Source organism: Chiloscyllium punctatum, chromosome 29 (genome assembly GCF_047496795.1).
Source record: "Chiloscyllium punctatum isolate Juve2018m chromosome 29, sChiPun1.3, whole genome shotgun sequence".
NCBI classification, from domain to species: Eukaryota; Metazoa; Chordata; class Chondrichthyes; order Orectolobiformes; family Hemiscylliidae; genus Chiloscyllium; species Chiloscyllium punctatum.
Window position 1 is genome coordinate 66,979,173 of NC_092767.1, and position 23,825 is coordinate 67,002,997.

The 23,825-nt window shown below is 43.7% G+C and overlaps 1 protein-coding gene across 1 annotated transcript in view; it reads left to right on the forward strand.

The window, feature by feature from the left end:
• The first annotated feature begins 610 nt into the window (after positions 1-610).
• The window catches only part of LOC140454488 (cytochrome P450 2F2-like), a 41,496-nt gene continuing 18,281 nt past the window's right edge, over positions 611-23,825 (forward strand). The window contains exons 1-3 of the mRNA XM_072549279.1: positions 611-933; positions 18,930-19,092; positions 20,347-20,496. Coding sequence (XP_072405380.1) covers positions 751-933; positions 18,930-19,092; positions 20,347-20,496 — 496 coding nt within the window. The 5' untranslated portion in view covers positions 611-750. The remainder of the gene's footprint in view (positions 934-18,929; positions 19,093-20,346; positions 20,497-23,825) is intronic.

Here is a 23,825-nt window from a genome sequence, read left to right on the forward strand (position 1 = left end):
TGTAGCACCATTCACAATCACAGCTAATGGTCACTATTGTAATATAGAAAACGCAACAGCTATTTTACGTCCAGTCCACTCCGACAAGCAGTGTTACAAAAATACATGCAATCTGCTTTTTTGTAACGTTACTTGAGGGGTGGGTATTGCCTAGGACACTAGGTGTAACTCCCTTGCTCATCTTCAGAGTAGTCAAAATCTTTTACACCTATTCAAGATGGGCCGTGGTTTAAATGAAGAACCTGAGCTGAACAGCAATCTTTCAGTGGTATGTGGAATGTTAGCCTTGATTCAGGTGTTCAAGTCCTAGAGTGGGACTTGAAACACAACCCTGTGACTCAAGAGTTGAACTCAATCATACAGCATCATACAGCCTCCTACTCAATCATACAGCATCAGCAGAATAAAGCTGATGTCAAAGACCAAGAATTGGGGCAGGACGGGTGAAAGTTTGATTAAGCTATTACACAAAAAATAATCAGCATGTTGCAAATTTAAGAGTCATAGCATTACTCACTGGCACAGGGCTTTGTAGTTCAGGGTGCAAACTGTCTCCACCCCCATCAAGGGAGGAGTTTTCATTCATATAAAGCTGCACAGTGCATTGCAAGACAGTTGCAGATTCCTGTATGCTTGTTTTAAACACAAGCTGTTCCTCAAGTAAACCACAACTGGGTCCAGAACTGAGCAGGAGCATTGAAGCTTTCAAAGGTGCATCAAGGGCCCATTACGATCTGATCCTGGACTGCTATGGATTTTAGTACCATTGGAGTGACTCTCATTGCCTTTCTGCTGACTGTGCTGCTGCTGCTTGTGCGCTCTTGGAAGAGTAAGCTGATATACCGCAAGCTCCCGCCAGGTCCTCCGGCTCTCCCATTCCTAGGGAATGCCTTGCAGATAGACAAGAGAGCCCCTGATAAATGTCTGATGAAGGTGAGCAAACTTTATGGTAACCGTGTAACTTGTTCTGCGTTCTGTGTTTCTCATGACCTGTGCCTTACTTTGTTTGCATATTTGTATATGCGGGTGTTGGCATTCTCTTGATACCTATGTGAGGCCCACCTCTAGCAGCAGGAGCACAGGATAAAATGTACTCCACCCCACCCCTCCCCCTAACCCAACAGAGGAGAAAAATGGCTTGCCCTTGAATATGAATGTACAGTATGGGAGGATACCATTCAAACCATTATATCTATGTTGGGTGACAAGTCACCTCGCAGTGTATTCCCACTTCCCACAAATTGATTTTTAAAATTCTTTTTTAATATGATGTGGATGTTACTAGCATTTGTTGCCCGTCCAAAATGGCCGTTAAACTGAGTGGTTTGCTAGGTCCACTTCAGAGGCCAGTTAAAAATCATAAGTCAGCCAGACCAGGTAAGCATGGCAAATTTCCTTCCCTGAAGGGCATGAATGAACCAGATAGATTTTTACAAAAATCAGTGTCAGTTTTAAGGTCATGCATCAACATCCAGATGGTTCCAGGAGAAAGTGAGGACTGCAGATGTTGGAGATCAGAGTCGAGAGTGTGGTGCTGGGAAAGCACAGCAGGTCAGGCAGCATCCGAGGAGCAGGAGAATCGACGTTTCGGGCATAAGCCCTTCATCCTACTCCTCAGATGCTGCCTGACCTGCTGTGCTTTCCCAGCAACACACTGTCAACTCCAGGTGGTTCCAGTGTCACTATTAGTTGACACTATTAGTTATGAGGAAAGATTGAACGGACTCAGGTGATTGACACAAGTAAGAAAAGCCTCAAGAGAGGCTTTTCGACAGAGCCAGTGGTTAGCATCTGGAATGCCCTGCCTGGGAGTGTGGTAGGGGCAGGTTCTGTTGACACATTTAAATGGGAATAAGGCTATTATCTGAAGAGGAAGAGTTTTTGGAGTTACAGGGGAACGAAGGTGGGAGAAAAGAGTGAGGTGAATTTCTCATTTGAAGAGCCAGTATTGACACAATGGGCTACATTGCGTCCTCTGCCCTACAACACTTCCGAGATTCTTTAAATCTGAGTCCGTTCAATGTTTCCTCATAATTAATATTCTCCAGTCCAGTCAACTTCCTCTGGGGAAAAAAAACCTAACATTCCTTATCAATTGCTGTCTGTAACAGCCTTGACTATGATGTGACCGTGTTGTCCAATGCATTAACCATGAGCTAGCCACATGTGACTCATTCGGAATCCAAATGTGACTGATTGCTTTCCATTGCAACAAAAAGGAATAGTCACTATCCTGGGGCCTCTAATCTCAGTATTCATCACTGTATGTGAGCTTGTGGATGATTGCCAGTCACATAAAATTGTTTGTAGTGAGGTAAAACAGTGTGCTTTTTCATTAATCATTGTATATATTTTAGATCCTTAAAGGGACTGAGAGATGTGGTTGTTAAGCAAGCAAATATATGCATGTTTTACCTGTGTGTCAGTGAGAGAGAGGTATTCTATGTTAAAACTAGTCCCTACGGCTAAAACGATGTCAGCAGAACTACACCTGGCATTTATCACCTGGAGTTTATCACCTGGAACAAATCTAGAAGAGTAACTGGCAAGTTAATTGAAAGATGGAAGATCCTGAGGGGACTTGTCAGTGTTGATGCTGAGAAGACATTTCCCCTTGATGGGCAGTCTAGAACCTGAAAACACAATTTAAAAATTAGGGGTCTCCCATTTATGACTCAGATGATGAGCAGAATTATTATCTCTCCGCGAATGATCACTCTGTAGAATTCTCTTCCTTAGAGAGCAGTGGAGGTTGGAGCAATTGAATATAGGACAGCATTTGCTCAACAAGGGAGTTGAGGATTATGGGGATAGGCAGGAAAGTGGAGTTGAGAGTACAATCAGATCTTATTGAATAACAGACCAGGCTTAAGGGGCCAATTGACCTTCCTTTGTGACCTCTTTGCTCTCCTTACATGATTCTCTGTTATATTCTGTTTTAAAATGCTCCTATGAAGCACTGGAGGGGTCTTATAACTTTAAAGCCGTTATTTAAATGTGATTTTTTAACTTACTTTACTGCACAAAACCACCATCAATCCCCAGAATTCCAGAAAACCTGGGATACAGAGCCGTCATCCACCCAGCGGAGCCTGCCTCTTCTTTTCAACTTGGCATAAAAGCGCACTAGTAAAGATGGCAGGAGGAAGATATCTGAGAAGCATTGGCAAAAATTCATCTGGGGTTTGCTGTATTTGGTGAGGTTCAGGGACCTGCTAATGAAGTACTCCCACCCTCACGTCCTTCCTTACTAAAGGGTACCAGCAAAGCAGGAACACTTGGCTCAGCTTTTTGCTAAATAGCTTAACAAGAGTTTACTATCTTAGGCTAACAGGAAATGCTTGATGAGCCTACAAATCAGCAAAGTCAATGTTTGCAAACGACAGGAAATTCCACCAGCAGCTAACAAATAAATGTTTCATTGATCTTCTCGCACCAGGTTTTTTACTTTATCAGACTTATTTTTTGAATCTTATATCCTGGTTCTTATATGTTAATAGCGTGAATGCAGTGTCAATAGTCATGGCCTATATTGAGCAGAAGGGTTCAGGCAATGTAAGGGTGAGGTGGATTCCAACCAGCTCGTTTCAGCAAAAATAAAAACTGGGGTGTCAGACAGGAGCTGACTGCCTCTCGCTCAAATTCTCTTCAGGCCTCAGTGCTACTGTTTCCTTTTCCATCTTCTAATTCCTTGTCCTCTCTCTTTCTCCTTACTGTTCCCGTTCCCTCTGAAGGGCGCTCAGGATTGGCATGATTTAAGAGCGAACTTTCATCCCTGAAGATAAAATTACTTGATGATTCTCCCACAGTCAGATGATCACCTGTCACAACTGATCCACTTTTACACCTGAGCTGGAATGTTAGCCGGCTGCTCGGCCACGGGAGCCATCACAGGAATCCCAATGTTATGAGCCACTATTGCATCCACAATAGTACACTTATGAGAAGTTGTTTTGACAAATTTTAGTGCTTCTTGGCTGAGGGGCACTCATGCCAAGTAGTTGTAGCTCCTGCTTCCCCTGTTAAAACTGAATAACTGAGCAGATCAAACATTTATACACCCTCATCAACATAACTTTAAGCCAAATAAAGAATTCATCTTCAAATGATTGCAAAACAGATGGCTTACAATGACTGTGTGCAGCCAAGAGTATTTTTATTGAAATGTTGTCTGCCTTGAAGTTCCATCATGAATTGTTGTGGATACAGAAAGGTAGGAGAATGAGGGATATTGAGTATAAGAGCTGGCAGGTCAAGTTAAAATTGGACAAGACTTTGGTTCAGCCGCATTTAGAATACTGTGTACAGTTCTGGTCCCCACATTACCAAAAGGATGTGGACGCTTTGGAGAGGTTGCAGAGAAGGTTGCCTGGTATGGAAGGTGCTAGCTATGAAGAGAGGTTGAGTAGGTTAGGTTTGTTTTCATTAGAAAAAAGGAGATTGAGGGGGGGACCTGATTGAAGTCTACAAAATCATGAAGGGTATAGACAGGGTGGATAGAGATAAGCTTTCCTCTCAGGGTGAGAGATTCAATAATGAGAGGTCACGCATTCAAGGCGAGAGGTGAAAGGTTTAAGGGGGATACACACGGAAAGTACTTTACACAGAGGGTGGTAGGAGCCTGGAACATGTTGCCAGCAGAGGTAGGAGAGGCAGGCACGGGAGATTCATTTAAGGTCCATCTGGACAGCTGCATGAGTAGGTGGGGAGCAGAGAGATACAGATCCTTAGGAATTGGGCGATAGGTTTAGACAGTGGATTTGGATCGGCTCAGGCTTGGAGGGCCGAAGGGCCTATTCCTGGGCTGTAATTTTTTTTTTCTTTGTTCTTTCTTTGAGGGCTGGGGGTGGTGGTGCTGTTGCATCAAAACATCAGTTATGGTAAAATCCGATGTTGTGGTAGGTTTGGTCCAACTGGACTAGGTTCTACTGAATAAACGATCAGACTTTCCGCAGTGGGATAGTTAAATTTTCCTGACGGGCTATGCCATTCTCACAATATATTAAGATGCATCGGCAACAGGGAAATATCTACCCCACAAACTGAGATGTTTGACACTTTGGAAGATCAAGAAGATGAGCAGAGAGTAAGGCAAGAGCTGATGGAGGGAGGAAGAGATAGAGGAGAGAAGAAAGAGTAAGACATGATTGGGGAAGAAGAAAAAAGAAGAAGATAGAACAGAGTGAAGGAAAGAAAGATGACTCATAACGTTAAAATCAGTAGGCACAGGGAGCAAAGGAAGAGATGGATTGATAAAGATGTTGACAACAAGGAAAGAGAAAAGGAAAAGAGAAAGGGGTCAGTTAAAAACAGAGCACTAGAAAGTCTTCTGAGGAAAGGCTGAGGGGCTTGAGGCTGTTTTTGTTAGACAGAAGGAGGCTGAGAGGTGACTTAATTGAGACATATAAGATAATAAAGGGGGTTGGTTAGGGTGAGAGCCTTCTTCCTCGGATGGTGATGGCTAGCACGAGGGGATGTAGCTTTAAATTGAGGGGTGACAGATATAGGACAGATGTCAGAGGTAGTTTCTTTACTCAAAGAGTAGTAGGGGTAAGGAATGCCCTGCCTGCAACAGTAGTAGACTCGCCAACTTTAAAGGTATTTAAATGGTCTTTGGATAAACATATGGATGAAAATGGAATAGTGTAGCATAGATGGGCTTCAGATTGGTTTTGCAGGTCGGCACAACATTGAGGACCTAAGGGCCTGTACTGCACTGTCATGTTCTATGTTCTAAAAGTTAGGAAGAAAGAGAGCACATCCATTATGTCGATGTCTTTCACACCCTTAGGATGTGTTCCAGCCAGTCATTTATTTTTGGTGTTTTATAAGGTAGAAAAGGTAAGATTTGCAAAGGAAGATCCCAGAAGCATGAATAAATGATTAACAAAATGTTGTTACTGAGAGATTCCATTCTCCGTTTTCACTCAGATATCCGCTGAAATTAATATAGATTTAGTGACAGCTTTCAATGGGGATTCAGATAAATACTTGAAGGAGAATATTTTCAGAGATATGGCGAAAAACCACAGGAATTGAGATTAATCGCTGACAGTCTCAGCGACAGACAATATGAGGAATAGTTTCCTTCTACGCTCCGTCATTCAACAATTGGTATGACTTTATGATTTCAAACACTGAAACCTCAAATTGTCTCAAAGACTGCCTCACAACGTTGCAACATCTGAGGTTTTTGAGAGTCATGCATTTACAGCCCCTGCAATAAATGATTATTTGTTTTCCTGGACAAATATTATTTATCCTGAGCATCTGGTGGGACTTTTCCACTGTATAAACTGAAAACTCCCTGGTGGTTTTCAGATGGACCCCAGCTGTCCAATAAGAAAACTGTTTTTTTTAATATTACAAATGATCAAATAACAAACAAAGGTTTTGGACAAAAGAGATCCGTTGAAGAAAAACTGCCATTTGGATAAATAGATTTATATTTATTAAATTCTTTGTTATTAAATTTATTGGTGACACACAAACTGATTTAAAATAGCAGGGGCAGATGAGGTGTGTTGTGGGTGGGGGTGAGGGGTGCGTGTGGATGTCAACTCACATCTGACATAATCTCTGTTAGAGATTATGTTGCACTAACAATTTTGTTTAAACTTCATCCAGGCTGCTTTACAGAACGTGGGAAAAGTCCTAAATGCCCTGGAATTGAGTGCATTACTAGGCCACTTGAGAGCTGTTAAGAGTCTAATTGCTCTGAGTCTTGAGTCAGCTCTTGGTAGATGAGTTTAATCAGTCACTATTACTGAGAGAAGCTTACAATTTCAAAGCTATCATAATAAAGATTAATCTTCCCAAGTAATGAGGGAAGGGCTCTTCTGGTGCTGTGGTAGTCTGGACCAGAAACTCTGGATACAAGTCCTGGAGGTGCGTCAAAGCAAGTTGATTTTATAAAGCAAAGTTCCAGGTGCTGAGGTGAGATATGAAATCATGCCCTAGATCATTAGCTTGATCTCTATTTGTTCAGTAACATTACCACTAGACTAACATTACCTATACCAAGAGCTCGCAAAGGTTAATAGAGGCAAAAGTGAGGACTACAGTTGCTGGAAACCAGAGTTTAGATCAGAGTGGTGCTGGAAAAGCACAGCAGATCAGGCAGCATCTGAGGAGCAGGAAAATCGACGTTTCGGGCAAAAGCCCTATATAGAGGCAGGAAGCCTCCAGGGTGGAGAGATAAATGGGGGGTGGCAGGGTGGGGGGGGGGGGGGGGGTGGAGCTGGGGAGAAGGTAGCAAAGGTTGATAGAGGTCCATTCCCTACAATTAGACAAATAGCCCAGACAGTTACTAGACCATTGATACTAAAGGGTTGAGGAGTACAGGAATTTGGAGGGGGTGGGGGGAGGGAGGTTCACTAGGACCAAGGAGTAGGACTTCCCAAGTTGGAAGTTCCTTCAGTCAGAACCCAATGTAAGATCCACCCAGATACCTCTGATCACATCAAGCACACCCATCTGTTTCTGATGGAAGTGAGATCAACTTGTGGCGTTCAGACAATAATTAAAGGTCCAGGTCTAAAGAGTGTTTTCCAACAGTGGGAAAGGGTACTTGGATCCTCCTTCCTTGTACATACCTACGGTTATCAGTGGAGAAGGAGGAGGTGTGTGGGCGATCCACTCACCACCAACGTCTACAGCTCCTGAACCCGCAGCCTTCAGATCTTCATTTATGCATGACATAGCCCCCTTGTCCTTACTCATGTTTATGATCCCAGATGGGGTTCAAACCCAATGGCTACCCTTCTGGTGAGCCTCTGATGTGCTTCCCTGGAGCCAGCTTCTTTGGGAAATAAACCACCTCAGCATGTTTGTATGCCCAGTAGAGCAGAGGAGTCAGCTTACCTCCAGTCTCTCCATAGTCCAATAGCAGAATGTGGGCAGCACGGTGGCACAGTGGTTAGCACTGCTGCCTCACAGCGCCAGAGACCCGTGTTCAATTCCCGCCTCAGGCGACTGACTGTGTGGAGTTTGCACGTTCTCCCCGTGTCTGCGTGGGTTTGCTCCGGTTTCCTCCCACAGTCCAAAGATGTGAAGGCCAGGTGAATTGGCCATGCTAAATTGTCCATAGTGTTAGGTAAGGGGTAAATGTAGGGGTATGGGTGGGTTGCGCTTCGGCGGGTCGGTGTGGACTTGCTGGGCCGAAGGGCCTGTTTCTACACTGTAATGTAATCTAAATGACAGCCATTGTCTTGACACAGGGAGGAAGTAAGACCACTTGAGTGGGGTACAGAAGATCATCATGAGTAAAAGTGCAAAAAATTGGGGTGAGATAGGAAAGAAATTAAATGAATCCTTTATACATAACTATTGCCAGGCTAAAAGAACAACTGCAAATCCTGTCAAATTCTAAGCTAAACAGCTTACATCTCCCATCTACCAGACCACTGAGGAAGATTGAAGATTGACACAGCAGAAAATATGCAAAATTTGGATATTGAGAAATTACTCTCAATGTAGCAGGACAAAACCTGTCTCCATTAGACCATAAGTTATTGGAGCAGAAATGGCTGTTTGGTCAATCAGGTCTGTTCTGCCATGGCTTGTATGTTTCTCAACCCCATTCTCTTGCATTCTCCCTGCAACATTCGATCCTTTTACCAATCAAGAATTTGTCTATCTCTGTCTTAAATGCACTCAACGACTTGGTCGCCACAAACTTCTGCGGCAATGAGTTCCACAGACCCACCACTCCTGAGCTGAAAAGGTTCCCCTTCAGTTCTAAAGGTTCATCCCTTCATTCTAAGGCTGGACCTTAGGGTCCTATTATCTCCTACTAGTGCAAACATCTTCTCTATGTCCACTCCATCCAGGCCTTTGAGCATTCTGCAAGTTTCAGTGAGGACCTCCCTCATCCTCCTAAACTCCATCAAGTACAGACCCACAGTCCTCAACCACAGCTCATATGACAAGCCCTTTATTCCCAGGATAATTCTTATATCATGTTCTCATCTGGATTCCTTTCAAGGCCAACACCTCATTCCTTAGGCAAGGGGCCCAAAACTGCTAACAATATTCTAAATGTGATCTTACCACTGTCTAATACAGCCTCAGCCCCTGCTATTAATTTCTCGCTCTCTCGAAATGAATGCTAATGTATTTACCTTCCTAACCATCAACTAACTAGGACTCCCAAGTCCCTTTGTTTTTCAGATTTCCAAAGCCATTCCTCATCTGGAATTAGTCTATGCCTCTGTTCCTATTGCCAATGTACATAATCTCATACTTTCCTACATTGTATTCCATCTGCTCCTTATTTGCCCACTTTCATAGAGTGCCCTGCCTTATCAACTTGCCTGATATTTGTTGATCTGTTAGTAACATCAGCCTCAGTTCTTTTGTCCCGATTGTTAATGTATAACATGAATAGTTAGGATCCAAAAACTGACTCCTCCGGAGCTCCACTAGTCACTAGCTGCCATCCTGAAAAAGGCCCCTTTACCCCCACTCTCTGCCTTCTGCTAGACAGCCAATCCTCTATCCATGCCCAGTACCTTGTCCCTAATACCTTGGACTCTTATCTTATTTTGCAGTCTCCTGTGTGGGACCTTGTCAGAGACTTCTGGAAATCCAAATGGATCATGTCCATTGATCTCCCCAGTCTAACTTGCTCATTACCTCCTCAAAAACATGTAACAGGTTGGTCAGGCATGATTTCTCCTTGCCAAAGCCAGGCTGACTCTGCCCTGTTTACCATGCACTTCCAAGTACTCTGCAGTCTCATCCTTAATAATATAATCTTACCAGGTCAGGCTTCAAATGAAGATTGCTCCATCTTGGCAGTGCTTGTAAACTTGACAAAGTTAATCTTGTATTCAGAGCCCATACTCAGAGTTTTCTATGCCTCATTTGGAAACTCCACCATGGACTAAAGGTGACAATGAACCTGACACCCCAGGAACATTCCAGACTCAAGTAGCTCCGCACTACCTTCACTCCTCACAACTGGTACAGCACTAAGGTGCATAGGGCCCAGTGTCACGTTTAGCCCATGATGGAGTTTAATGGGGAGGAAATGGCTTAGTGATATTATCACTGGACTATTAATCCAGAGACTCCGGTCATGCTCTGGGGACCTGGGTTCAAATCCTGCCACAGCAAATGGTGGAATTTGAATTCAACAAACAAAAAATCTGGAATTAAGAGTTTAACAATGATCATGAATCCATTGTCAATTGTTGGAAAAACCCCAAGTTCATTCATGTCCTTCAGGGAAGGAAACTGCCATCCTTACCTGGTCTGGCCTACATGTGACTCCAGACCCACAGCAATGTATTTAACTTGTAACTGCCCTCTGGGCAATTAGGGATGGGCAATAAATACTGAACCAGACAGTGATATCCTCATCCCATGAATGAACTTTTTAAAAAAAAGGAGGCTATAGTTGCCGTCTTCCATAGGTCAGTTTGGTTGGCTGAATGGCTGGTTCATTCGTAATGCTGAATGACACCTTTATGATCGTGTAATAGGCAAGAAGGCCTTGCCTTATCAACCTGCCTGAGATTGTTGATCTGAAAGAGCAAACTTCCGTCCCAGGGACTATGGTAACATCGTCCCAGGAACTATGGTAACATTTACTTCCTTTAAAGGTGGAGATACAGAGGTTTAGGAAGGTAAAGTGAAGCATGTAAGACATATTTGATTGTGCTTGCTCGCAATAAAACTGTGGGAAGTGAACGTACCCACAAATAGTGGTTGTGCTGTTGCAAGAGCCCAGAGACAGTATGTTCTTGTTCAGGTGAAGGGTAAGGCTGGTAGGTGTAGGGAATGCTCGATGACTAGAGAAATTGAGGTTTTGGTCAAGAGTAAGGAGAAAACACTTGTCAGGTATTGACATGAGAGCTTGAGAATCCCTCGAAGAAGATAAAGGCAGTAGAAGTATACTTTAGAAGGAACTCAGGAGAGCAAAAAAGGGGGCATGAGATAGCTGTGACAAATAGGGTTAAGGAAAATCCAAAGGGATTCAACGAATACATTCAGGACAAAATAGTAACTAGGGAGAGAATAGGGCCCCTTAAAGATCAGCAAGACCGTCCATATGTAGAAGTGCAGGAGATAGGGAGATACTAAATGAGTATTTTGCATCAGTGTTTACTGTGGATAAGGACATGGAAGGTAGAGAATGTGGGGAAATGAATAGCAACATCTTGAGAAATCTCTATATTACAGAGGAGGAAGTGCTGGATGTGTTAAAATGCATAAAGGTGGATAAATCCCTGGGACATGGTCAGGTGTAGCCTAGAACACCGTGGGAAACTAGGGAAGTGATTGCTGAGCCCAATGTTGAGATATTTGTATCATGGATAGATACAGGTGAGGTGCTAGAAGACTGGAGGTTGGCTATCGTGGTGCCACTACTTAGAAAAGTTGGTAAGGAAACACCAGGGAACTATAGACCAGTAAGCCTGACATTGGTGATGGGCAGGTTGTTGGAGGGAATCCTGAGGGACAGGATTTACATGTATTTGGACAAGCAAGGATTGACTAGGGATAGTAAACATGGCTTTGTGCTTGGGAAATCGTGTCTCACTAACTTGATTGAATTTTTTGAGGAAGTAACAAAGAGAATTGATGAGGGTAGAGCAGTGGATGTGAGCTGTATGAACTTCAGTAAGGTATTCGACAAAGTTACTCATAGTAGACTAGTTAGCATGTTTTGATCACATGGAATACAGGGAAAACTAGCCATTTGGATACAGAACCGGAAGGTAGAAGACAGAGGGTGATGGTGGAGGGTTGTCTTTCAGACTGGAGGCCTGTGACCAGTGGAGTGCCACAAGGATCGGTGCTGGGTCCACTACTTTTCGTCATTTATATAAATGATTTGGACGTGAACATAGGAGTTATGGTTAGCAAGTTTGCAGATGACACAAAAATTGGAGATTTAGTGGACAGCGAAAAAGGTTACCTCAGAGTACAAAGGGATCTTGATCAGATGGGCCAATAGGCTGAGGAGTGGCAGATGGAGTTGAATTTAGATAAATGTGCGATGCTGCATTTTAGAAAGGCAAATTAGGGCAGGACCTGTACACATAATGGTAAGGTCCTGGAGTGTTACTGAACAAAGAGATTTTGGAGTGGACGTTTATAGTTCATTGAAAGTGGAGTCAAAGGTAGACAGGATAGTGAAGAAAGCATTTGGTATTGGTATGTTTGCCTTTATTGGTCAGAGTATTGAGTATAGGAGTTGAGAGGTCATGTTGAGGCTACACAGAACACTGATTAGGCCACTTTTGGAATATTGCATTCAATCCTGGTCTCCCTGCTGCAGGAATAATGTTGTTGAATTTGAAATGGTTCAGAAAAGATTTACGAGAATATTGCCAGGGTTGGAGGTTTTGAGCTATAGGGAGAGGCTGAATAGTCTGGGGCAGTTTACCCTGGAGCATCGGAGGCTGAGGAGTGACCTTCTAGAGGTTTATGAAGTCATGAGGGTGAATAGCCAAGGTCTTTTCCCTGTGGTGGGGGAGTCCAAGACCAGAAAGTTTAGGTTTGAGGTGAGAAGGGAAGACTTAAAAGGGACCTGAGGGGCAACTTTCTCATGTAGAGGGTAATGCACATATGAAATGAGCTACAGAGGAAGTGATGGAGGCTGGTACAATTACAACATTTAAAAGGTATCCGGATGGGTATATGAATAAGAAGGATTCAAGGGAATATGGGCAAATGCTGGCAAATAGGACTAGATTAATTTTGGGTATCTGGTTAGCATCGACAAGTTGGACTGAAGGATCTATTTCCAAGTTGTACATCTCTATGACCCTATGACTCTATCACTAGTAAACTAGAGTACCTGATGGTTGACCCGAGTCTGGGACTAGTATTTTCAGAACTTTTAGTCCTTTCCGAATTGGCTGAATCATTTTCAGGTCAGGAGTGCAAATGTTCTAATTGGCAGTTTACCTGAAACACTTATCCAAATCCATGAATCAGACTTCTGTCTCTGAGTACCTCAGTCAATGAGGGAGGCATTCAGTGCTATTTCTTCCATGATTGCAGCAGATATGACATGGCCATCAATGGTGGACCAAAGGCCGGCAAAAGGAGAGGTGGCATCATTGGTACTTCGAAGGAGATTGATCAATCCTGATTGTGACGCTTGTTGGAGTTTGTCTGCAACTGGTTTTAAGTAGTTCAATGGGAAAAGCAGTTATTCTCACTGTCTCTTGTTATATACATTAATGGTCCTGAAGGGGTTACTATTTATGTTACATTGGCTCCACCAATTCTACTGATTTGACACGCTATGAGTTAAGGTGAGGAATTCTACTCTAGTTTTCAGAAGGAGTAGATTCTTCACGGTTTGTGGGCTGCACTGACTGGGCCAGCACTTTTTGCCCGCCTCTATTGCCTTGAGAAGGAAGTGGTAAGCTGTCCTCTTGAACTGTTGCGGTCCGTATGGTTCAGAGGCCCCTACAGTGCCTAAAGAGGGAGTTCTAGGATTTTCACCCAGTGATAGTGGGGGAATGATGAAATAGTTCCATGTTAGGTTAGTGTGTGGTTTGGAGTGGGACATGCAGATGGTGGTGGTAAACAGCACTCCCTCTAAATTTCTCATTGGCCGTGTGGGCCTCCAAGTGGGCCAGCAATGTTCAGAATTGGAAGTCAATGCTGTGTTTGGCAGGATGTTGCTGATCACTGTATGCGGAACATTGGAGGGCTGCACATGCGCAGCTGCGCAACTTGGAGGGAACATGTGTGGCGTATCAATGTCAGCTTCCTAAGGTCTTTATAATTACAATGGACCAAGTATAGCTGCTTTAAACTTTTTAACTCAGAATACTCTTAGTGTATACTTGACAACTAACCACTTTCCTACCCAAAAATATACTTTATTCCTAAAATTTGCAAACACATTTCAACTTGAATTTTGCGTACTGTGTAATTACATTTAACTTGTCCCAATATGGGATGATCTCCTAAATAGGATTGGAAAAGATTAAGAAGTTTAAAACTCCATTCGGTGTCAGGTAAACAGCCTTCGGGTGGAGAAAATGCAAATGTGAAACTATGGAAGTGCAAAAAATGTAACATTTTCCTCTGTGCACCATGCTGCATTACAATTTACCTCAATACATTTTTGTTAGTTTTGCAATGTACAATCTTTGTAAGACACAGAGTCCAAGGGTGTTCTATCATTTCCAACCCTTCAGTATAGTGTGGCTGAGAAACCTTTGATATTTCCCCCTTATGCCTCTGAGTGGCTGGCCCAAGCTTAGTGTGTTCCTCAACATGTAATCTTGGACTTTGGAATGGTGCCAGTCTGGAAGACTTGGTCGAGGACACTCTTTGCATAGGAAGACCAACACATTTTGAGCAGATCAAAGAATGTTTTTCACCGAGTCAACAGCCCTCCAGCCACAGTTGATGGTTGAGAGTAAATTTCAACTTGTCTCCTCGGTAGGTCCAAGACAAGGGAGGACTGGGGGCAATGAACTACCTCAAACAACCCTTACATGGTACCACATCCCATTGGAGTTGCCAAATACCTCAAGGTATAGGATGGGCCATTTGAGAAAATCCCACAACTCCATTCTGTCTGTGCAATGCTAATCTTCAGAATTATGTTGTAGACACAAAACAAATGCACGATGATAAAATGTATTAGATATTGCTATATGGCAGTTGGTGATTGGCCATTACACTTTGCAAACTTGAAGCATATTGGCCACTTGCAAAGTCATGCAAGTGTCACCAGCATTTGGACAGGATGAGGTAACTTGCAAGGCTGTGAGAATGTCACAGATTTTCTTATCTATTTTTATCTATTCTTATCTATAAGTATTCTTATCTATACAGATCCACACACAAGCATTCTCAAAGTCCTGCTAATTTTCAAAGTTAAAGATTATACAACACTAGGTTATAGACCAACAGGTTTAATTGGAAGCACTAGCCTTTGGAACGCTGCTCCTTCATCAGGTGGTTGTGCCTAATCAGGTGACAACCACCTGATGAAGGAGCAGCGTTCCAAAAGCTAGTGCTTCCAATTAAACCTGTTGGACTATAACCTGGTGTTGTGCAATTTTTAACTTTGTACACATCAGTCCAATACCAGCATCTCCAAATCATGGCTAATATTCAAAATTGTACCAAGTGCTAAGATTGATGACATTTTCCTCATCTTTTGTTTACTGGAGGGTGTGTTATATCGTGGTCATGTTATGATTAGTAACTCAGAGGTGTTCAACAGTACTTTGAGAATTGAAATTTGACGAGAAAAGAATATATGAGATCCTTGATTGGGGTTGTTAACCTGGGCCAATCAGGGAGTCCTGGGTGACAGTTTTAATTAGGAGATTCAGAAGGTCACCTCAGCATAGGGACTGCCTCTGAGCTGGCTGGTCAGAGCCCATGTACTGTGCACATATAAGTGAAGGGTGACTCGGTGATGGGATGCCAGCCTCTGTGCAGTTATTTCACCAAGTAAGCACTTAATTGCATCCCACTACAATCTTTTCAAGGCAACTGCGAATGACCAACTAATTCCAGCAGGTGCCCATAGAACACAAAGGAATAAATCAAACTCTTCAGGCATCATGCATTGCATTTAAATTGATTTAGTGTCTCTGTGATTTAGCAATATAGACCAGAAATCCACATTTGTGTCCTGGGCCTATTTCCTGTATCCTTTCCTGAAACCCTTGGGTCCTCATCAAAGGAGTATTGGAGCAGGAGGAAACTCTTCAATCCCTCGACCTGTTCTGCTTTTCAGTTGAGGTCATGACTGACTTGCATCTTCACTCTGTTTAGCTGCCTCAGTTCTGTGACCCTGAATGTTTGTACATCGCAAAAATGTATCCAGCTCAGTGTTAACATGTTCAATCATCACTACTTCCCCTTCCCCTTAAAAGCCTCCACATCTTTTCAGGAGGAAGAATTCCAAATCCCTGCTACCCGTGTGTGAAGAAATGTTGAATTTGAGAATCCAGCTTTTTTTTTTGGATTGCTGCCTACAGACGAAATCGTTTGGCACGCTATTCTTTCATCCTAAAATCCTTTAATCATCTTAAGTGCCTCAATTGGTTTGCCCCTTGATCTTCTATTCTCAAGGAAACTCAAGAGCATGGTCTGCAGATGTTGGGGCTGTTTGCAGTTCATTCCAGCTTATCCTCCTTTTGATGTGCACTCTGGCAACAGCTAGCTGCCCGCCTTGTGGCTGCTGGAGATCTCTGTACTCAACTTGAGACCCACTAGAAGTATTTGGATATCAAGTGAAGACAGGAGGAGAGGGATCTCAAATAGCTTCACCTTAATATCCTGAGGCCCAGATATTGCAACTCTGCTGAGATCAATAAGGTTTTCAGGACGTAAGATATGAGAGATAAAGTGGGTCGTTCAGCCTCTCAAGAACCTAGGTAAAAACAATGACTGCAGATGCTGAAAACCAAATACTGGATTAGTGGTGCTGGAAGAGCACAGCAGTTCAGGCAGCATCCAACGAGCAGTGAAATTGACGTTTCGGGCAAAAGCCCTTCATCAGAACCTGCCCTACCATTCAGTAACATCATGGCCAATCTACTACCTGACTCCAGTTTCCTGTCCAATCCCCAAATCTTTTTACTTGGTTGGATTCCAAATTTGAGTTGTGAATATATTCCACCGGGTTTATTGTCCAAAGGGATTTTGATGTATATCAAACTTCAGATGATCAGATCACCATATTGACCTGACATGACATGAAATATCTGCATAGGATCGGGTAAGCCTTGTAGAAGTCTTCCAGATGTGTACAGGGTTTGAAGGGCAGGACTGAAGGTGAGTGGCACGGTGGCACAGTGGTTAGCACTGCTGCCTCACACCGCCTGAGACCCGGGTTCAATTCCCGCCTCAGGCGACTGACTGTGTGGAGTTTGCACATTCTCCCTGTGTATGCGTGGGTTTCCTCCGGGTGCTCTGGTTTCCTCCCACAGTCCAAAGATGTGCAGGTCAGGTGAATTGGCCATGCTAAATTGCCCGTAGTGTTAGGTAAGGGGTAAATGTATGGGTGGGTTGCGCTTTGGCGGGGTGGTGTGGACTTGTTGGGCCGAAGGGCCTGTTTCCACACTGTAATGTAATCTAAAAAAAAATTTCCACTGTGTACCATGAGGTTCAAGCACACAGATTATGCAAAGGTTATAAACCAGGGATACGTCAATCCAATGGCTTCAATCATTAATTGGGGGGGGGCAAGGAAAACTGAGAAAGAAACTATTCACGATTGATATCCATAGCCAACACTTGAGATCTACCCAGAGACCGGAGCCCCTCTATAGTGCAACTGATGAAAATCACGAGCCTGGGAATTTCTGTCTCTCTCCCCTTCCCTCCCCCTCTCTGCCCCACTGCCATTCCCCTCCACTTCAATCACATCAACACACAAGTCTGGCTTCTAGTCCCCAGGGATCCCAACAGGGTCTGCCCGGTGTACTCCAAGGAGCATTGCTTGCTGGCACATACCCAATGCCCCATTGAGCAGGGCTCAACATCCTGCCTAAATCGATAGTCAGGACATCTAAGACCCACTTACCTCCCTCTGCTACACAGTATACTGTGGCAGCAACTCTGTCAAAGAAATGCTTTAGAAATAGCAACTAATAAGTACACAGCATCCAGTGAACCAAAATATTTTAACATATTTTCCTTTGCTTCAGTGGGGAGGGAATGGCCAAGTATATTACCAATCACTGGACTGTTAATCCAGAGACCAGGTAATGTACCTGTGTTTATGTTTTTGCTGTTGTTTACCTATTATTTACTTACCTATGCGACTTAACTCTGTGATCTGCCTGTATTGCTTGCAAGCTTTTCACTATGCCTCGGTACACATGACAATAAATTCAATTCAATTCTGAGGACCTGGGTTTGAGTCCTGCCATGGTAAATGGTAGAATTTGGAATTCTATAAGAATCTGGAATTAAGAGTCTAACCGATGGCTATGAATCCATTGTTGATTGTTGGGAAAACCCATCTGGTTCACTAGTGTCCTTTAGGATAGAAAACTGCCATTCTTATCTAGTCTGGCCCACGTGTGGTTCCAGACCCACAGTGATGTGGTTGATTCTTAACTGCCCTCTGGGTAATTAAATATAGGCGATAAATGCTGGCCTCACGAGCAATACACTCGGCCTGTGAATGAATTTTAACAAAAAGGTGGTCTCTTTACCAGATACCTTGATGGGGCAAGGCTATAGCTTTTAATGTTTAGGATTGTTTTCCTCGCTTATGACATAACCACAGATTTTCTCAAACCGAGTCTAAAACCACATGCTCAGTCAATTGCATTGCCACAGGATCCTGATGAAAATATCTCACCCGATAAAGCAGAGCATCAGTTCACCATGGCAAAGGTCAATTTGCTGCAAGTGACGAGCATTCATTCCAGAGATGTGCATGTTACTGATCAGGCTGGCATTTATTGTTCAGCTTCAATGCTCTTGAGAAGAGCCGTCTTCTTGAGCTGCTGCAGTCCATGTGCCACAGAGAGAACTACAGTGTTGTTAGGAAGGGGTTCTGGGGTTTTGGTTCAGTGACAGTGAAGGAACGGCAATATAGTTCCAAGTTCAGGATGGGGTGTGGCTTGGAGGGGGAGCATGCAGGTGTTGATGATCCCATGCACTTGCTGCCCTTGTTCATCTAATGGGTTTGGTTTGTCAAAGCAGCCTCGGTGAGTGGTTGCAGTGCAGGCTGGTTTATCCTTGGTGCTGTCAAGCTTCTGTAGGAAGGACTTCCAGAGGACAGGAAGTGGGCTTGAGATTTACCAATATTGTGCTCAGTCGGACGAGGGTGGGGGAGGGTCGTAGCACAGCTGTTGCCCTCAAGCAAGTACATATGTTCACGAAGGATTTTTCTTTACTTGCAAATAGCCACAGTTAATTGGATTGCACATCTCATCTCCCGGAAGTTAATTCCCATTTCCTGGTTGTTACAGTTGGCCAAGAAATATGGTTCGGTGTTCACTGTCTGGCTTGGACCACGTCCTGCAGTGGTGTTGTGTGGCTATGAAACTGTGAAGGAAGCATTAGTCAATCAAGCAGATGATTTCGGAGCCAGAGGGACAGTCCCATCAATCAGGAAGATCACAAATGGATATGGTAAGAACAAAGGGACAAGTTAAGCCCCAAGTCTTTCCTCATACCTGTAGATTTCTATGGATGCTACTGCCTCTGTTTCCATGAGGATTGTGCCTTTAATTCATCTTCCATCGACCAGATGCCTTGTAATTCAGTCGTGTCACCCTTTCTGATGTATTTCCAGTTCCACTTAATATGCCGTGGGAGTGAAATTAATCTTTGCCTGAAACAGGTTCATGGCAACATTAAGCAAACATAAATTTGGGCATGGCTTAGAACATTCCAACCACACTGCAGTAACCCAACATCAGTCCCTCCCAACATCATTACAAACAAAAATTCCAACTTCCTCTCTTTATCATTTTCAGTTTCTTGTTTGATCATGTCTCTTTTCCTTTTTCATTCAAATTGCCCCTCCCACACACCCCCCTTTTTTTTGTCATTTCCCAATAAAACCTTCTAGTTCAGCCTTCCCATGTTGCCTTGATGAGTAGTCAGTGACCTGGAGACTGCAGGTTGAAAAATTGATGAATGTGTGGGCACAGGCATTATCCATTATGAAATGGCTGAGTAGTGAAAATAGAATCTATAGCCAGGAGCATATCCTTACATCATTAGTTTCCCAATGATAAACGTATTCGCGCTAAGCAGTAGCAGTAGAATGTGCAGATTCAGAGTTTTACCACCACACCCATATCCCTTCCCCACCCTTAAGGGCAATATTTAGTGGAAACTGCTTGCATATCGGAAAAGAATAGAGTGTTATACTGATTGGGTGAGCTTACGTTAAATGAAAGGGAACCTGAGGTGAACCACCATAAGAACACTAACGCACATGAGTTGGGTGTATGGTGTGGTTCGGTGCTGCAAATTTGATATAACCCAATCTTTACCACGCACACATACTGACACACACAACTCCCTCCAATCTCCATAATGGCCACCAGCACACTGAGTTTGAACCCAGCAGTCGCAAATGAAAGGTCAGAGGCTAACCCAAGCCTCCTTGACATGTAACATACTCTGACATGAGGCTTGAGAGTGAACAAGCCAGTGTGGAAGTGCACACTATAGGGAAAGGTAATACATGTTGATTCTTGCACTTGGACCCTGCCACATCAGTGAGGGACCTCTTAAAGTCTAGAAAACCAAACCAAAAGCTTGGCCTGCTGAAGGGGTAGGAGAGGATGGAATGCATCCCCTCAATGTTTCCTCCTTTCCCCTCCTTTTACCTATCTAAATCAAACCACACTCTCTGTCTGTCTGCACTTCCAGGTATTGCCAGCAGCAATGGGCACCGCTCACTGCAGCTACGGAACTTTGCTGTCAAGACGCTGAGACATTTCGGGAGGGGGTCCAAGACGCTGGAGAGTTTCATCCAGCAAGAGGCAGAGTGCCTGGTGGAGGTCTTCCGAAGAACTGAAGGTTAGTGGCTCCCTTCCAGACTGGAACACTGAACACCGAATACAGATGGCATTCAGACCACAACCTGTGCATCAAGGTCAGCAGTGTAGCTGAGGTAAAGTCAAAGGGAACAGTCAGACTAGTGGTAATGTCACTCCCAACACTAGACTGCCGTTTCACTACATTCCTGGCCATTCTATTCCAGACTCCGCACTGCCTCTTTTCTGCCCACCATCCTGTTCCCTGCTTACAGTTCTCCATGAGTGGGGGAACAGGACAGTGAGTGAGAGCGGAGGCATTGAGGGGTAGGGAGTGGGCCAGGGAAGCACTGAGAATGGCGAAGACACATAGTTATGCACATGCACCAATGGCAGAATGGGCGCTGACTTCCAGTTCCTGCACATGTTGATGAAATCAGACTTAAAAATCACACAACACCAGGTTATAGTCCAACAGGTTTCATTGGAATCACTAGCCCTGCTCCTTCATCAAGTGACGACCAACTAGGTAGGTAGTTTCTTTACTCAGAGAGTAGTAAGGATATGGAATGCTTTGCCTGCAACGGTGGTAGATTCGCCAACTTTAAGTACATTTAAGTCGTCATTGGACAAGCATATGGATGTACATGGAATAGTGTAGGTTAGATGGGCTTCAGATTGGTATGACAGGTCGGCACAACATCGAAGGCTGAAGGGCCTGTACTGTGCTGTAATGTTCTAATGGACTATAACCTGATGTTGTGTGATTTTTAACTTTGTACACTCCAGTCCAACACCTGCACCTCCAAACGTTGATGAAATCACTGGCTCCAACTTCTTATTTCAGTGCAGGAACAGCACATAGTGTTTTGTCCTCATACACTACTCAATGTTTTTTTCCTTTCATTTTCATTTATGGGATATGGGCATTTATTGCCTATCCCTAATTACCCAAAGGGCAGTTAAGCGTCAACAATATTGCTGTGGATCAGGAATCCCATACAGGCTACACCAAGTAAAGATGGCAGATTTGCTTTGCTAAAGAGCACCAGTGAACCAGATTTTTTTTTACGACAATGGAAAGTGGTTACTTGTTGCTATTAGGTTAGGTCTTTATTCCAGACTTTTATTGAATTTAAAATTTGAACCCACAACTTCAGAGTTTTAGCTTGGAGTTATGGATTACTAGTCCAAAGATTCTACCAATGCCTTCACCTTGGGTAAATGCAACATCACACATTCAATTTCAAATAGGCATCTGTGTACACAAAATTTGCATGCACATAAAAACAGTGCACTTCGACACATTACAGCTGTCTTACTCTCAGACTTACAAGTCTGGTCTTCTAACTGGCAGGCCCATAGCATTGTGAATAGCATTGGGGCTTTAACAGTAAAGGAAGGGTCTCATAAAGCAAAGGGTGCACAGAAAGTTGCAAGATTTCTTAGAGTTAAATATCTAGCAAGTTGATTCTCAGGTTAACTTTGAATTTGATTGAGTTTGATTTATTGTTGTCACATGTACCGAGATACATTGAAAAGTGTCGGTTTGCGTGCTACACAGGCAGATCAAAGTGCATCGGGGTAGCAGAACAGAGTACAGAAAACAGTGTTACACCCGCAGAGAAGGTACAGAGTGAGAGATCAGCATTAACATTTGAGAGGTGCATTCAAAAGTCTGATAAGAGCAGGGAAGAAGCTGTTCTTGAATCTATTTATATCTGTATTTGCACTTTTGTATCTTCTGCCCAACGAAAAAGAGTGAAAGAGAGTATAACTGGGGTGGGAGGGGTCTCTGATTATGCTGGTTGCTTTCCCAAAGCAGCGGGAAGTGCAGATGAAGGGTTGGTTTGCATGATGGACTGGGCTGTGTTCACAACTCTCTGCAGTTTCTTTGTGGTCCTGGGCAGAGCAGTTGCCGAACCAAGCTGTGATGCATCTGGAGAGGATGCTTTCGATGGTGCATCTATAAAAAAATCAGTAAGAGTCTTTGTGGACATGCCAAATTTTCTTAGCCTCCAGAGGAAGTACATTGTTGTGCATTCTTGATCCAACATGGGTGGACCAGAACAGATCATCAACTCCTAGGAACCAGGCACTCTCAACCATCTCCACCTCAGCCCCATTGATGCAGAGAGTGTCCTCCACTCCACTTCCTGAAGTTAATGACCAGCTCCTTTGTTTTGCTGACATTGAGGGAGAGATAGTTGCCCTTTACCCCATGCCACTAAGCACTCAGTCTCTTTCCTGGTTTCTGTCTCGTCGCTGTTTGAGATCCAACCTACAACAGTGGTGTCACCAGCAAACTTGTAAATGGAGTTGAGATGGAATTTGGCCACACAGTCGTGAGTGTATAAAGGGTACGGTAAGGAGCCAAGTATGTAGCCTTGTCGAGCACTGGTGTTGAGGATTATGATGGAAATGGTTTTGTCACTTATCCTTACTGATTTCAGTTATGGATCAGGACATCAAGAATCCAGCTATAGAGATGGGAGCTGAGACCTAGGTCTTGGAGTTTCGAGATGAGTTTGTTTGGAATTATGGTGTTGAAAGGGGAACCGTAGTCATTAAATAGGAGCCTGATGTAGGTATCCTTGTTATCCAAATGTTCCAGGCTGAGTGTAGGGCCAGGAGATGGCACCTGCCATGGACCTGTTGTGACAGTAGGTGAACGGCAAAGGATCAAGGCAATCTGGGAGGGTGGAGCCATTACTAACCTCTCGAAGCACTTCATAACAGTGGATGCCAGAGCCACTGGGTGGTAGTCATTGAGGCACTGTGCATGGTTCTTCTTTGGCACCAGGATGATGGTGGTCTTCTTGAGGCAAGTGGGGGCTTCAGATCGTAGTAAGGAGAGGATAAAGATGTCTGTGAATACTCCCACAGCTGATCCGCACAAGATCTGCATGCAAGGCTGGGGACTCCATCTGAGGCCAATTGCTTTTCGTGGGTTTACTCTCAAGATGACTGGTCCAGAGGCTGCGGCAGTGACTGTGGGTACAGGCTGGTGTGATAGATGACAATGTTTCACTAACCTTCTGTCCAAAGTGAGCGGAAAATACATTGAGTACATCAGGTCGCGAGGTATTGTTGCTCACAATTCTGTTCAACTTCGCTTTGACTTGAACAGGTTGAGTACTCTGGTTACTGGATGCTTTGCAGCTAGATTCCAGGTTTGATTTGCAGGTTAGCTGAACAGACAGTTTGAATCGCTTCGCATACACAACCTCGTTGATGTTATAAACAGATGAAGAAAACATGGGTGTTGTAGCACACGTATGCATTGATTCCACATCCTGTAATGTTGGTTCACACTTCTGAGGCCTTGTTTAGTTTGGATAGAGGAGGCTATTATAATAGAATTGGAAGTTG